Source organism: Oncorhynchus mykiss, chromosome 23 (assembly GCF_013265735.2).
Source record: "Oncorhynchus mykiss isolate Arlee chromosome 23, USDA_OmykA_1.1, whole genome shotgun sequence".
Classification (NCBI taxonomy): domain Eukaryota; kingdom Metazoa; phylum Chordata; class Actinopteri; order Salmoniformes; family Salmonidae; genus Oncorhynchus; species Oncorhynchus mykiss.
In genome coordinates, this window is record NC_048587.1 from 8,064,650 (window position 1) to 8,081,322 (window position 16,673).

Genomic DNA, 16,673 nt, shown 5'->3' on the forward strand with positions numbered 1-16,673 from the left:
ATACATTTGGCAGTTGGTTCGGAAGTGCAGCTCAGTTTCCACCTCATTTTGTGGGCAGTGAGCACATAGCCTGTCTTCTCTTGAGAGCCATGTCTGCCTACGGCGGCCTTTCTCAATAGCAAGGCTATGCTCACTGAGTCTGTACATAGTCAAAGCTTAAGCTTAAGTTTAGGTCAGTCACAGTGGTCAGGTATGCTGCCACTGTGTACTCTCTGTTTAGGGCCAAATAGCATTCAAGTTTGCTCAGTTTTTATGTTAATTCTTTCCAATGTGTCAAGTAATTATATTTTTGTTATCTTATGATTTGGTTGGGTCTAATTGTGTTGCTGTCCTGGGGCTCTGTTTGTGTTTGTCAACAGGACCAGCCTGCTTCTCCAGGTTCATCTCTCTGTAGGTGATGGCTTTGTTATGGAAAGTTTGGCTCCATCTAGTAGGCAATACCAGCGTGACCCCACCACCTCGTCCCTACTCACTGCGTGGCGTCATTAGAAAGCGCCCTACAACGGCTATTATAGCGTTATTTTTTTATTTACCTCAAGCTGCGTCCCGCAATGGAAGTAAACAGGGACGAAGCAGAGCGTTGCATTGACATTGCAACTGCTGCATTAACAAATAATCAAGCAGAGAAGGCTGTTAGGTTTCTAGAAAAGGCACAGAAACTTTTTCCGACGGATAAGGCGAGAGGTAAGAGACGGCCGCTTGAGAAGCGACATGAATGCCAGCTAGCATCCAGGCTATATTTTTTCTTGGGAAATTGAGGGCCCTCTATAGTTACGAAAATACGTTACCCATCTCGCTGCTATAGCTAGCTAATTATCGCCGAGTTTTCATATAAAACATCTAATCTGTCTGGATGTTGCATTGTCACTGTTGTAGTATACACAGTCCGTTTAATTCTGCTGGTTATATTAGCGAGCTACCTAACGTTAGTTATGTAGTCAGTACATTCAGTTGCACCCAATCTCATGTTGCTAGTTAAATACAAACGGTGTAGCTGCATAGCTAGCGGTCTTTGACGCTGTTACTTCGAATAACTCACTCCGTGTGCTTCTGACTGTACAAGAGGGAGATGTCATCAGAGATTTGCCCCAATGGGCCTGCTCAGTGGAGACGTTTCTGGGGGGGGATACTACGATACTCTAATGTTCCTCTCCATCTGTATTTCCAGCACTGCTGGACTTGATTGCAAAAAATGGTTTCACCCCTGGTCACGACAACCAGTCAGGAGGAACCAGTGATGGCACTGGGCCGAGGCAGCGAAGACCTGGGGAGGAGGACCAAGGAGAGAAGGCCTCGCAGACAGCCAAATCCTACACCTCAGATCAACTGGATGCTGTCAAGAAGTAGGATGCATGGAATTTAGTATCATTGCAATTATTATCATATAAAATGTAATTACAAGGAAAGTGAAGGGAAAGGACAATTAGTCAGTTGTACAACTGAATACATTCAACCAAAATGTGTCTCCCCTCATTTAACCCAACCCCTCTGAATCAGAGAGGTGCGAGGGGTTGCTTTAACCCAACCCCTCTGAATCAGAGAGGTGCGAGGGGTTGCTTTAACCCAACCCCTCTGAATCAGAGAGGTGAGGGGGGTTGCTTTAACCCAACCCCTCTGAATCAGAGAGGTGAGGGGGGTTGCTTTAACCCAACCCCTCTGAATCAGAGAGGTGAGGGGGGTTGCTTTAACCCAAACCCTCTGAATCAGAGAGGTGCGAGGGGTTGCTTTAACCCAACCCCTCTGAATCAGAGAGGTGCGAGGGGTTGCTTTAACCCAACCCCTCTGAATCAGAGAGGTGCGAGGGGTTGCCTTAATCGACATCCATATCATCCCTGCCCGGAGAACAGTTGTTGGGGGTTAAATGTGAAAGGTCGCTGGATTTTTCATCCAACACTCTTACCCGTTAGGCTACCTGCCGCCCAACGTTCCTGCTGAGCTGGGACCATATATATATATATGTGTTGATAAAAGCATCTGCTAAATGGCATGTTATATTGAAACTGCGTCAAGGCTTCTAAAACATTAACATCAAACATCTGTTTAACTCCCACTTTCCACAATGAATCTTCCTTATCAGAACATGAAAATATCTTGATGTCTTTATAGTTTTCTTATTTCTTTACAGAATAAAACAGTGTAAAGACTTCTATGAGATTCTTGGAGTGAAGAAAGATGCGTCCGAAGATGATCTCAAGAAGTCATATCGAAAATTAGCGTTGAAATTCCATCCCGACAAAAACCACGCACCGGGTGCCACTGAGGCGTTTAAAGGTACGCCCCTCAAACCATACTTATTTTCTTAATTGTTTGAATGTGATAACCAGTCAAAGGATCCGGTTTGACGGACACAGATTAAGCCTAGTCCTGGACTAAAAGGTGTTAAACTGAGAATGCTTTCTAGGCTAATCTGTATCCAGGAAACCGGTCCAATGAATTGTATATCATTTAATGTAATTTGAAGGTACCTAAGAAGGTGTTTGTTTTCCCCCCAGCTATTGGAAATGCCTATGCCTGCCTGAGTAATGCTGACAAGAGGAAACAGTATGACCAGTGTGGTGAGGAGAAGAGGCATCCGTCAAGACAGGGCCAGACCAACGGCGACTTCCAGGCCGATATTTCACCCGAGGACCTCTTCAATATGTTCTTCGGAGGGGGTTTTCCAGCAAGTGAGTGACACACACACACACACACAGTCATTAGAAACCATTACATCTACATATTTTACTGCCACCTCCACTGCTAATGCTTTATCTATTGGTTGTCTGTTTTGCTTCTTAAGGCAACGTTCATGTATACAGAAATGGGCATCAGAGGCCAGCGGGGCAACGGGGACAACAGAGAGAGGTATGCCAGTGTTCTTTTTTTTCGTGATTGCACATTTTCCAGTTCAGGTCATTAAGTAGATACATTTAGCCATTTTCTAATGGCTTTCTAATGTCCTGCTGCTGTACAGCAGGGGGAGTCCTTGTTGTTTTTGCACTGCAAACTGAGATCTACTTGGGTAGAACTGTGTTGTTACACTACGTGATCAAAAGTATGTGGACAACTGCTTGTCCAACATCTCATTCCAAAATCATGGGCATTAATATGGAGTTGGTCCCCCCCCCCCCTTTTCTGCTATAACAGCCTCCACTCTTCTGGGAAGGCTTTCCACTAGATGATGGAACATTGTTGTGGGGGCATGCTTCCATTCAGCCACAAGAGCATTAGTGAGGTCGGGCACTGATGTTGGGTGATTAGGTCTGGCTCGCAGTCGGCGTTTCAATTCATCCCAATGGTTTTTGATGGACTTGAGGTCAGGGCTCAGTGCAGGCCAGTCAAGTTCCACTTCCACACCGATCTCGACAAACTATTTCTGTATGGACCTCGCTTTGTGTACAGGGGTATTGTCATGCTGAAACAGAAAAGGACCTTCCCCAAACTGCTGCCACAAAGTTGGAAGCACAGAATCGTATAGAATGTCATTGTATGATGTAGCATTAAGATTTCCCTTCACTGGAACTAAGGGGCCTAGCCCGAACCATGAAAAACAGCCCCAGACCATTATTCCTCCTCCACCAAACTTTACAGTTGGAACTATGCATTGGGGCAGGTAGCGTTATCCTGGCATCTGCCAAACCCAGATTAGTCTGACGGACTGCCAGATGGTGAAGTGTGATTCATCACTCCAGAGAACACGTTTCCACTGCTCCAGAGTCCAATGGCGGTGAGCTTTACACCCCTCCAGCCGACACTTGGCATTGCGCATGGTGATCTTAGGCTTGTGTGTAGCTGCTCGGCCACGGAAACCCATTTCATGAAGCTCCTGACGAACAGTTCTTGTGCTGACGCTGCTTCCAGAGGCAGTTTGGAACTTGGTAGTGAGTGTTGCAACCGAGGACAGACTATTGTTATGCTCTATGGGCTACATCGCTCGGCGGTCCTGTTCTGGGAGCTTGTGTGGCCTACTACTTCACGTTTCCACTTCAATATAACAACACTTAGTTGCCCGGGGCGGCTCTAGCAGGGCAGACATTTGATGAACTGACTTGTTGGAGAGGTGGCATCTTATGACAGTGCCATGTTGAAAGTCACTGAGCTCTTCAGTAAGGCCGTTCTACTACAAATGTTTGTCTATGGAGATTGCATTGCACGTGCTCAGTTTTGTATACCTGTCAGCAATGGGTGTGGCTGAAATAGCCGAATTCACTAATTTGAAAGTGTGTCCATATACTTTTGTACATATAGTGTGTGTGAAATTAGCCTGTGCAAAGTGGATTGCTAGGCTTAAGGTCAGTAGTTGGTTTTGCAGCGTTACCAGTTAACTCTAACTAACCTGTATAGTTTACCATGTCAGTTTGTCATTGTTGTTGTTGTCTAACTAACCTGTATAGTTTACCATGTCAGTTTGTCATTGTTGTTGTTGTCTAACTAACCTGTATAGTTTACCATGTCAGTTTGTCATTGTTGTTGTTGTCTAACTAACCTGTATAGTTTACCATGTCAGATTGTTGTTGTTGTTGTCTAACTAACCTGTATAGTTTACCATGTCAGTTTGTCATTGTTGTTGTCTAACTAACCTGTATAGTTTACCATGTCAGTTTGTCATTGTTGTTGTTGTCGTCTAACTAACCTGTATAGTTTACCATGTCAGTTTGTCGTTGTTGTTGTTGTCGTCTAACTAACCTGTATAGTTTACCATGTCAGTTTGTCATTGTTGTTGTTGTCTAACTAACCTGTATAGTTTACCATGTCAGTTTGTCATTGTTGTTGTTGTCTAACTAACCTGTATAGTTTACCATGTCAGTTTGTCGTTGTTGTTGTCTAACTAACCTGTATAGTTTACCATGTCAGTTTGTCATTGTTGTTGTTGTCTAACTAACCTGTATAGTTTACCATGTCAGTTTGTCATTGTTGTTGTTGTCTAACTAACCTGTATAGTTTACCATGTCAGTTTGTCGTTGTTGTTGTCTAACTAACCTGTATAGTTTACCATGTCAGGTTGTTGTTGTTGTCTAACTAACCTGTGTGTTGTGATTTTCAGGGAGGCTTTGCGCTCTTTGTCCAGCTGCTGCCCATCGTCATCCTAGTGGTTGTGTCAGCTCTCAGTCAGATGATGGTCTCCGCCGCCCCCTACAGCCTCAGCTTCAGGCCGTGAGTCTAACCCCTGACCCCCCCCCCCACACCTGGATAATCACCTCATGGAGTAGCCTGGTCTTTATTTATTTCACCTTTTATATAACCAGGTAGGTCAGTTGATAACAAGTTCTCATTTACAACTGCGACCTGCCCAAGATAAAGCAAAGCAGTGCGACAAAAACAACAACAGAGTTACACATGAGATAAACAAACGTACAGTCAATAACACAATAGAAAAATCTATATACAGTGTGTGCAAATGTAGAAGATTAGAGAGGTAAGGCAATAAGTAGGCCGTAGAGGCAAAATAATTACAATTTAGCATTAACACTGGAGTGATCGATTTGCAGATGACGTTCAAGTAGAGATACTGGGGTGCAAAAGAGCAAGAAGATAAATAACAATATGGGGGTGAGGTAGTTGCGGGTGCCATTTACAGATTGGCTATGTACAGGTGCAGTGATCGGTAAGCTGCTCTGACAGCTGATGCTTAAAGTTAGTGAGGGAGGTAAGAGTCTCCAGCTTCAGTCATTTTTGCAATTCGTTCCAGTCATTGGTAGCAGAGAACTGGAAGGAAAGGCGGCCAAAGGAAGTGTTGGCTTTTGGGGGTGACCAGTGAGATATACAGTGGGGCAAAAAAGTATTTAGTCGGCCAACAATTGTGCAAGTTCTCCCACTTAAAAAGATGAGGGAGGCCTGTAATTTTCATCATAGGTTACCTGCTGGTCAGGATGATATCTAAGAGGGTGCCCATGATTACGGATTTAGGGTTGTACCTGGTAGGTTCCTTGATAATTTGTGTGAGATTGAGGGCATCTAGTTTAGATTATAGGATGGCCGGGGTGTTAAGCATATCCCAGTTTAGGTCACCTAACAGTACGAACTCAGAAGATAGACGGGGGCAATCAATTCACATATGGTGTCCAGGGCACAGCTGGGGGCTGAAGGTGGTCTATAACAAGCGGCAACGGTGAGAGACTTGTTTCTGGACAGGTGGATTTTTAGAAGCTCGATTCGTTTGGGCACAGACCTGGATAGTAATACAGAACTCTGCAGGCTATCTCTGCAGTAGATTGCAACACCGCCCCCTTTGGCAGTTCTATCTTGTCTGAAAGTGTTATAGTTAGGGATGGAAATTTCAGGGGTTTTGGTGGTCTTCCTAAGCCAGGATTCAGACACGGCTAAGACATCAGGGTTGGCAGAGTGTGCTAAAGCAGTGAATAAAACAAAACTTAGGGAGGAGGCTTCTGATGTTAACATGCATGAAACCAAGGCTTTTACGGTTACAGAAGTCAACAAATGAGAGCGCCTGGGGAATGGGAGTGGTGCTGGGGGCTGCAGGTCCTGGGTTAACCTCTACATCACCTGAGGAACAGAGTAGGATAAGGGTACGGCTAAAAGCTATTAGAACTGGTCGTCTAGTACATTCAGAACAGAGTAAAAGGAGCAGATTTCTGGGCGTGGAAGAATAGATTCAAGGCATAATGTACAGACAAGGGCATGGTAGGATGTGAGTACAGTGGAGGTAAACCTAGGTATTGAGTGACGATGAGAGAGGTTTTGGGAATGTTCCAACCAGGATTAATGGACATCTGGAATTTTTGAAAATTTACCGGAGTTTTGCAACCCTAGCTGTGCTGTCTTAAACTCCTATAGTCAGACATCTGACTATGCTGTATTATTACACAACTTCCCCCAGAATAATGCAATCATTTGATGAGTCTTCTTTCCTTGTATTACAAAATGCTGAACTGTCTTTGATTATCCTCCAGTTGCTATGTTATCCTGCTAGACAATGTATTTCACAATTTGGAAATTGTTTGGAAAGGTTGGTTTTCAGCAGTTCTTTTTTGTGTTTGCTAGCTGTATTAGTTTGACTTGGGTGGTGAGATGGCACCCTATTCCCTATATAGTGCATTATCCCTATGGGCTCTGTTCAATGGTAGGACACTAAATAGGGACTAGGGTGCCATTTGGAACACCGCCTGGTAGTCTTTAGGGAGGTCACAGGTCATAGATTGACTTTAGGGGAAAGTAGTCGTCAGCAGGGACTCTTTGTCCCGTGGTTAAGGCCCGGTGATGAATGGCCCGTGTTTAAGGCCCGGTGATGAATGGCCCGTGTTTAAGGCCCGGTGATGAATGGCCCGTGGTTAAGGCCCGGTGAGGAATGGCCCGTGGTTAAGGCTGGCCCATGGTGAAGGCTGGCCCATGGTGAAGGCTGGCCCATGGTGAAGGCTGGCCCATGGTGAAGGCTGGCCCATGGTGAAGGCTGGCCCGTGGTTAAGGCTCAGTGATGGCTGGTAGGCTTGAGCAGTATACCAGGGTATCTGGAAAAAAGCCACGGTATGGTTTTTCAATACCGTTAAAACAATTTATTTGTAATTTCTCAATAAATGTGAATATGTGTAGCTACTTTTTAAATTAATACCCGCAGTCAACTTGTGCACTAAGGGAAAGGGTGATACCTAGTCAGTTGTACAACTGAATGCCTTCAACTGAAATGTGTCATCCTTATTTAACCCAACCCCTCTGAATCAGAGAGGTGAAGGAGTCATTTAACCCTCTGAATCAGAGAGGTGCGGGAAGCTACCTTAATCAACATCCACGTCATCGGCGCCCGGGGAACAGTGGGTTAACTGTCTTGCTCAGGGGCAGGACGACAGATTTTTACCCTGTCAACTCCGGGATTCGATACAGCAAACTTTTGGTTACTGGCCCTACGCACCTAACCACCAGGCTATCACCACCAATACCCTACTCTGTCTGTCTGTTATCACCACTGTTACTGTCGTGTGGGAGACTATAGTGATTGTGTCAGAGAGTAGTTGAAGGGATTGGTGTTGGTGGGTTGGATCATGTGAAGCTGCTTCACTGGGATGGCAGGTAGTCTAGTGGTTAGAGCGTTGGGCCAGTAACTAGCAGGTAGCCTAGTGGTTAGAGCATTGGGCCAGTAACCAGTAGGTAGCCTAGTGGTTAGAGCGTTGGGCCAGTAACTAGCAGGTAGCCTAGTGGTTAGAGCATTGGGCCAGTAACCAGCAGGTAGCCTAGTGGTTAGAGCATTGGGCCAGTAATCAGCAGGTAGCCTAGTGGTTAGAGCGTTGGGCCAGTAACCAGCAGGTAGCCTAGTGGTTAGAGCGTTGGGCCAGTAACCAGCAGGTAGCCTAGTGGTTAGAGCGTTGGGCCAGTAACTAGCAGGTAGCCTAGTGGTTAGAGCGTTGGGCCAGTAACTAGCAGGTAGCCTAGTGGTTAGAGCATTGGGCCAGTAACCAGCAGGTAGCCTAGTGGTTAGAGCATTGGGCCAGTAACCAGTAGGTAGCCTAGTGGTTAGAGAGTTGGGCCAGTAACTAGCAGGTAGCCTAGTGGTTAGAGCATTGGGCCAGTAACCAGCAGGTAGCCTAGTGGTTAGAGCATTGGGCCAGTAACCAGTAGGTAGCCTAGTGGTTAGAGAGTTGGGCCAGTAACCAGCAGGTAGCCTAGTGGTTAGAGCGTTGGGCCAGTAACCAGCAGGTAGCTTAGTAGTTAGAGCATTGGTCCAGTAACTGAAAGGTTGCAAGATCGATTCCCCGAGCTGACAAGGTAAAAAAAAAAAAATCTGTTGTTCGGCCCCTGAACAAGGCAGTTAACCCACTGTTCCCTGGTAGGCTGTCGATGTAAATAAGAATTTGTTCTTAACTGACTTGCCTAGTTCAATAAAAATAATAAAAACAATTCACTCACTACTCTCTCTGTCTCTCTGTCTCTGTCTCTCTGTATCTCTCTCTCTGTCTTTCTGTCTCTGTCTCTCTGTCTCTGTCTCGCTGTATCTCTCTCTCTGTCTTTCTCTCTGTCTTTCTGTCTCTGTCTCTCTGTATCTCTCTCTCTGTCTTTCTCTCTGTCTCTCTGTCTCTGTCTCTCTGTATCTCTCTCTCTGTCTTTCTGTCTCTGTCTCTCTGTCTCTGTCTCGCTGTATCTCTCTCTCTGTCTTTCTCTCTGTCTTTCTGTCTCTGTCTCTCTGTATCTCTCTCTCTGTCTTTCTCTCTGTCTTTCTGTCTCTGTCTCTCTGTATCTCTCTCTCTGTCTTTCTCTCTGTCTTTCTGTCTCTGTCTCTCTGTATCTCTCTCTCTGTCTTTCTCTCTGTCTTTCTGTCTCTGTCTCGCTGTATCTCTCTCTCTGTCTCTCTCTCTGTCTTTCTCTCTGTCTTTCTGTCTCTGTCTCGCTGTATCTCTCTCTCTGTCTTTCTCTCTGTCTTTCTGTCTCTGTCTCGCTGTATCTCTCTCTCTCTGTCTCTCTCTCTGTCTTTCTCTGTCTCGCTGTATCTCTCTCTCTGTCTTTCTCTCTGTCTTTCTGTCTCTGTCTCGCTGTATCTCTCTCTCTCTGTCTCTCTCTCTGTCTTTCTCTCTGTCTTTCTCTCTGTCTTTCTGTCTTTCTCTGTCTCTCTATCTCTCTCTGTCTTTCTGTCTCTCTCTGTCTCGCTGTCTCTGTATCTCTCTCTCTCGCTGTCTCTGTATCTCTCTCTCTCTGTCTCGCTGTCTCTGTATCTCTCTCTCTCTCTGTCTCGCTGTCTCTGTATCTCTCTCTCTCTCTGTCTCGCTGTCTCTGTATCTCTCTCTCTCTCTGTCTCGCTGTCTCTGTCTGTATCTCCATCAAATTCAGGTCTATTGGACACACCCACAAGAGGTACACGGAGACCTTGAGGGTGCCGTACTATGTGGGAGACCACTTCTCCAGGGAGTACAACGGACTGAACCTGAAGACTGTGGAGAGGAGTGTGGAGGATGACTACATCTCCAACCTCAGAAACAACTGCTGGAAGGAGAAACAACAGAGTACGTTCACATTGTAGTATGAGAATGGTCATTTAGCAGACACTTCCAGAACGGTCAGCGTGGACAGTGACACCTAATTCAGTATGTTGATCCGTGTGGGAATCGAACCCACAACCCCATACTATTAGAACTACAGCTGCTGGAAGGAGAAGTAGGTTGATTTTTCTAACAAGCTTCTTCTCCGTTGACCTTTTTTGTCTGTCTTTGGGATGATGAAGTTGTACTATTGATGAATCAATATTCTCCAAATCAGATGTTATTGGTCACGTACACGTGTTTAGCAGATGTTATTGGTCACGTACACGTGTTTAGCAGATGTTATTGCGGGTGTAGTGAAATGCTTGTGTTCCCAGCTCCCAACAGTGCAGTAATATCTAACAATACACACACATCTAAAGTAGAGGAATGGAAATAAGAATATATAAATATATGGACGGGCCATGTCAGAGCGACATAGAATAGGATAGAATACAGTATGTACAAATGAGACGAGTTATGCAAAATATGTCAACATAAAGTGACTAGTGTTCCATTATTAAAGTGGCCAGTGATTTCAAGTCTATGTATATAGGGCAGCAGCCTCTCTGTGTTAGTGATGGCTGTTTAACAGTCTGATGGCCTTGAGATAGAAGCTGTTTTTCAGTCTCTAGGTCCCTGCTTTGATGCACCTGTACTGACCTCGCCTTCTGGATGATTGCGGGGTGAACAGGCAGTGGCTCGGGTGGTGAATAATGCACCTGTACTGACCTCGCCTTCTGGATGGTAGCGGGGTGAACAGGCAGTGGCTCGGGTGGTGATGATGCACCTGTACTGACCTCGCCTTCTGGATGGTAGCGGGGTGAACAGGCAGTGGCTCGGGTGGTGATGATGCACCTGTACTGACCTCGCCTTCTGGATGGTAGCGGGGTGAACAGGCAGTGGCTCGGGTGGTGATGATGCACCTGTACTGACCTCTCCTTCTGGATGATAGCGGGGTGAACAGGCAGTGGCTCGGGTGGTGATGATGCACCTGTACTGACCTCGCCTTCTGGATGATAGCGGGGTGAACAGGCAGTGGCTCGGGTGGTGATGATGCACCTGTACTGACCTCGCCTTCTGGATGATAGCGGGGTGAACAGGCAGTGGCTCGGGTGGTTATTGTCCTGGATGATCTTTATGGCCTTCCTGTGACATCGGGTGCTGTAGGTGTCCTGGAGGTCATAATAATGGCTGAAATACAGTGAATGGAATGTAGGGACCTAAATTATATATACAGTGCCTTGCGAAAGTATTCGGCCCCCTTGAACTTTGCGACCTTTGCGACATTTCAGGCTTCAAACATAAAGATATAAAACTGTATTTTTTTTGTGAAGAATCAACAACAAGTGGGACACAATCATGAAGTGGAACGACATTTATTGGATATTTCAAACTTTTTTAACAAATCAAAAACTGAAAAATTGGACGTGCAAAATTATTCAGCCCCCTTAAGTTAATACTTTGTAGCGCCACCTTTTGCTGCGATTACAGCTGTAAGTCACTTGGGGTATGTCTCTATCAGTTTTGCACATCGAGAGACTGACATTTTTTCCTATTCCTCCTTGCAAAACAGCTCGAGCTCAGTGAGGTTGGATGGAGAGCATTTGTGAACAGCAGTTTTCAGTTCTTTCCACAGATTCTCGATTGGATTCAGGTCTGGACTTTGACTTGGCCATTCTAACACCTGGGTATGTTTATTTTTGAACCATTCCATTGAAGATTTTGCTTTATGTTTTGGATCATTGTCTTGTTGGAGGACAAATCTCCATCCCAGTCTCAGGTCTTTTGCAGACTCCATCAGGTTTTCTTCCAGAATGGTCCTGTATTTGGCTCCATCCATCTTCCCATCAATTTTAACCATCTTCCCTGTCCCTGCTGAAGAAAAGCAGGCCCAAACCATGATGCTGCCACCACCATGTTTGACAGTGGGGATGGTGTGTTCAGGGTGATGAGCTGTGTTGCTTTTACGCCAAACATAACGTCTTGCATTGTTGCCAAAAAGTTTCTTCCACATGTTTGGTGTGTCTCCCAGGTGGCTTGTGGCAAACTTTAAACAACACTTTTTATGGATATCTTTAATAAATGGCTTTCTTCTTGCCACTCTTCCATAAAGGACAGATTTGTGTATATATAAATATATATATATATTTTTTTGCCTGATTCTGTTTTTTCCATGTTGTTTTCCCAGGTTTCAATTTCCTACAGTTTCATGTTTTTGCTCTCAATCAAGTCCACAACACTGCTTAAACCACATCAGGAGAACACTTAAGGTCTGGGATAATGTTGATCATGTTTGGGTGTAGTTACCATTTTAATTCCAGTGTACTGAGGCTGTTTGTTTTAGAGGTGTTTTTGTAAAACCAAATAGCCACAATAATCATCCTCATATGGTTCTGCCAGGTCAGCATAGCCTACTTCCTAGATGACATTTAATGTGAGAAGGATTTTGGATAAGGAAAGGATTTCCCATGTCCAGAAAGATCATCGCTAGCGGCGACACACCACACATACAGACGGGGAATTCTCATTGGCTCTTCAGAAAGTTGCAGGAAATACCAATCACTGATTCATTCTGTTCATGTCTTATGATAAACTTAATTTTCAATTAATTTATTTGATTCCCTACTAAGTTTAGTACATTGTTGGATTCCGTTTTAATGTCTGGATTCCGTGATTCCGTCCTCATTCTCATCATTGCGGATTTTCTCAAACCCTAGGAATGGTACAATTCCATTTATTCTGTTCCAGACATTACTATGAGCCTGTCCTCCTATTTTAAAGTGCCAGCCACCGCTGTTTCCATGGCAGGGGGAAAGACACACAGCAGTTTTACATTACAACACATCATTCAGATGATTGGTTGTCTGGGCAAAATGCAAAGGAATTAGGATCCTCTTTTCAGCCTCTATTGTACTTCCTGTTATCTTATTTAACTTGTATTGTACTTCCTGTTATCTTATTTAACTTGTATTGTACTGGATGCCCAAGTAGGCGTTTGTCTTAGACTACATCACAGTTCTGCTCCCTTCTCCCAAGGTGTCCACTTGCTCAGTTTTGTGCATGGATTTAACGATAGTGGAAACTCACTCCAGACAATGCTTACAACAATCATATGCTTTTAAATCCACGACAGGGAGCGCAGACTTCTGGGAAATATTGGGGACTGAGCCGTTGTACTTTTGTTGTTGTGTTCCAGAGGAGGGCCTGCTGTATCGAGCTCGCTATTTTGGAGACAATGAGTTGTACCAGAGGGCTCAGAAGATGGGCACACCGAGCTGCTCCAGGCTGTCTGACATCTCCGTTTCCTTGGGTGGTTAAATATAAAGGAAGGCTGTTGATCGCCACACTGATAGGTAAGAGCTCACCACTAAAACAACCCAAAATGGCACCCTATTCCCTTTCTAGTGCACTACTTTTGACCAGGGCCCATAGGACACTATAGGGAATAGGATGCCATTATGGACTCAGGCACAGTCTGTCTCTATATAAGGCTCTGTTGTTGTAGTGTCCCCATTGGGTTAGTTATGAAGTCCTACTGAACTATGTACAATGGCAAGAAGAAGTATATGAACCCTTTGGAATTACCTGGATTTCTGCATAAATTAGTCATACAATTTGATCTGATCTTTATCTAAGTCACAACAACAGACAAACACAGTCTGCTGAAAGTAATAACACACAAACAATTATACTTTTTCATGTCTTTATTGAACACACCGTGTAAACATTAACAGTGCAGGGTGGGAAACGTATGTGAACCCTTGGATTTAATAACTGGTTGACCCTAATTTGGCAGCAATAACCTCAACTAAACGTTTTCTGTAGTTGCGGATCAGACCTGCACAACGGTCAGGAGGAATTTTGGACCATTCCTCTTTACAAAACTGTTTCAGTTCAGCAATATTCTTGGGATGTTTGGTGTGAACCGCTCTCGAGGTCATGCCACAGCATCTCAAATGGGTTGAGGTCAGGACTCTGACTGGGCCACTCCAGAAGGTGTATTTTCTTCTGTTGAAGCCTTTCTGTTGTTGATTTACTTCTGTGTTTTGGGTCGTTGTCCTGTTGCATCACCCAACTTCTGTTGAGCTTCAATTGGCGGACAGATAACCTTACATTCTCCTTCAAAATGTCTTGATAAACTTGGGAATTCATTTTTCCACTGATGATAGCAAGCTGTCCAGGTTCTGAGGCAGCAAAGCAGCCCCAAACCATGATGCTCCCTCCACCAGACTTTACAGTTGGGATGAGGTTTTGATGTTGATGTGCTGTGCCTTTTGTTCTCCACACATAGTGTTGTGTGTTCCTTCCAAACAACTCAACTGTAGTTTCATCTGTCCACAGAATATATTTCCAGTACCGCTGTGGAACATCCAGGTACAATTATGCAAATTTCAGATGTGCAGAAATGTTTTTATTGGACAGCAGTGGCTTCTTCCGTGGTGTCCTCCCATGAACACCATTCTTGTTTAGTGTTTTATGTATCGTAGACTCGTCAACAGAGATGTTAGCATGTTCCAGAGATTTCTGTAAGTCTTTAGCTGACACTCTAGGATTCTTCTTAACCTCATTGAGCATTCTGCGCTGTGCTCTTGCAGTCATCTTTGCAGGACGGCCACTCCTAGGGAGAGTAGCAACAGTGCTGAACTTTCTACATTTATAGACCATTTGTCTTACTGTGGACTGATGAACATCAAGGCTTTTGGAGATACTTGTGTAACCCTTTCCAGCTTTATGCAAGTCAACAATTCTTAATCTTGGGTCTTCTGAGATCTCTTTTGTTCGAGACATGGTTCACATCAGGCAATGCCTCTTGTGAATAGAAAACTCACATTTTGTGAGTGTTTTTATAGGGCAAGGCAGCTCTAACCAACATCTCCAATCTCATCTCATTGATTGGACTCCAGGTTAGCTGACTCCTGACTCCAATTATCTTTTGGAGAAGTCATTAGCCTACGGGGGTTCACATACTTTATCCAACCTACACTGTGATTATTTAAATGATGTATTCAATATAGACAAGAAAAATACCATGTGTGTTATTAGTTTAAGCCGACTGTTTGTCTATTGTTGTGACTTCAATCAAATTTGATGACCAATTTATGAGAAATTCCAGGTAATTTCAAAGGGTTCACACACTTCTTCTTGCCACGGTATGTTATGAAGGTCTACCTAACTATGTTATGAAGGTCTACCTAACTATGTTATGAAGGTCTACCTAACTATGTTATGAAGGTCTACCTAACTATGTTATGAAGGTCTACCTAACTATGTAAGTTATGAGTCCCATGAACAGAGTGCACATGTCCAAACTGAATTGTTTTTTGCTCTCTCTTTTTTAGGTAGTTATATCGAAACCGCAAAAACAAAACAATTTTATTGCCTGTAAATACGTACGCTTTTCAACATTCGGGACTGTGACTTCACTGCACACCAAAACTCGGACAGACTCTCTCTCTCTCCTTGAGTTGGAGATCTCGTATGGCGAAGAAGAGGAGAATGACCTAAAGTCTTGTTGAGGAAGAATGAAAGCCCTCTGTGTTGATGATCATGGTGATGTGTCATGAAGTGACTGTGCTCTGTTACAAGCTGACTGTTTTACAAATGCACTGTTAGGGACTCCTGCTTTTACCCTCTTACGTCCTAAATGCCACACTATTTACTATATAGTGCACTACTTTTTTTTTTTTTTTTTTAATCCGGGCCCATAGGGCTCTGGTCACAAGTAGTGCAGCATATAGAGAATAGGGTGCTATTTTAGGATGCACCCTCAAGTCAGATGATGTAAGGGCGGTGTTATAATCAGGAAATACTCCGATCAGAAGTGGTTCGTTATAGATGTCCTCCTTTAGCAAGTGATACTTCCGAGATATTCATATTTTATTTGGATCTGGTGAAAACATCGAAGACAGTTGGTTTCCTGATTTTATACTTTATACGTAAATTATGATTTTCACTATGCAGGGATTATATATATTCTCCTATCAGAGTCAGTAAGGTAAACATACACCTCTCGGAGACTTGTACTGAGCAATTTTAATTTTTCAGACCTATGTATTTACAATGAGTGAACCCAGTGACTGAGAAAGTAATTTTATTTATTGTTGGAATTCTAAAATATAAAAATGTTTTTAATCAAGATTTTCTTCATTAGAACACAACGGCTATCTAATAAAGTAGGTCTTGCTCACGATGACACGTCCATATTATGTTTTTACTCAAACAGGGAAAATAAATATTCTACGTGCCCCATCTGTCATTCTTCCTCTCTCTTTTTGTGTGTGTGTGGGAGAGCTGGGAGCTGGACAAGTGCCCAGACCAGTGAGTGCATTACTCATCAAAAAATTGGCTTGTACAACAGTGACTAGCTGTAGCAAAGACGTGAAGATGTGCACGTTTTCTACCAAACCAGGTGGGCTGTTGTGCACGTTTCCCAGGGACGGCTTCATTCCACAACGCTTCAGTATCTACAGCATGTATTTAAAACCACAAGAAAATCAGTGGTGAGGAACTAGAAGTAATAACAATGAACATCTACCCTGGGGCCGGTCGGCACTCACTGGTACTAGTTTTTATATACTTCTCAGTACTTGACTGCCCCTTTTAGAACAGATGTCTGCCAAGGAAATGTGTCTCATATACACAGGCCATTTCTTGGGATACTGCAATATATTTCTCAGTTTATGGTCAACACCTGTAGTTCACTTGCTGTATCGCTAGAGGGCGCTAACGCAA

General features: G+C 44.0%; 1 protein-coding gene across 2 annotated transcripts; it reads left to right on the plus strand.

Annotated features, from left to right (window-relative positions):
* Window positions 1-361: 361 nt before the first annotated feature.
* LOC110515096 (dnaJ homolog subfamily B member 12) lies at window positions 362-16,192 on the plus strand. 2 transcript variants are annotated; one of them, XR_005039167.1, is made up of 10 exons: window positions 362-684; window positions 1,169-1,343; window positions 2,126-2,271; window positions 2,493-2,666; window positions 2,780-2,844; window positions 5,024-5,133; window positions 9,751-9,923; window positions 12,130-12,211; window positions 13,138-13,294; window positions 15,281-16,192. XR_005039167.1 is itself a non-coding variant. In XM_036960159.1 (9 exons), exons 1-8 carry the CDS (start codon window positions 552-554, stop codon window positions 13,257-13,259), a joined length of 1,098 nt encoding a protein of 365 aa, XP_036816054.1. In that variant the 5' UTR covers window positions 369-551; the 3' UTR covers window positions 13,260-13,294; window positions 15,281-16,192. The 2 variants fall into 2 exon arrangements, 1 of the variants encoding a protein (XP_036816054.1); XM_036960159.1 differs by lacking the exon at window positions 12,130-12,211 and having other exon boundaries at window positions 369-684.
* The last annotated feature ends 481 nt before the right edge of the window (window positions 16,193-16,673 follow it).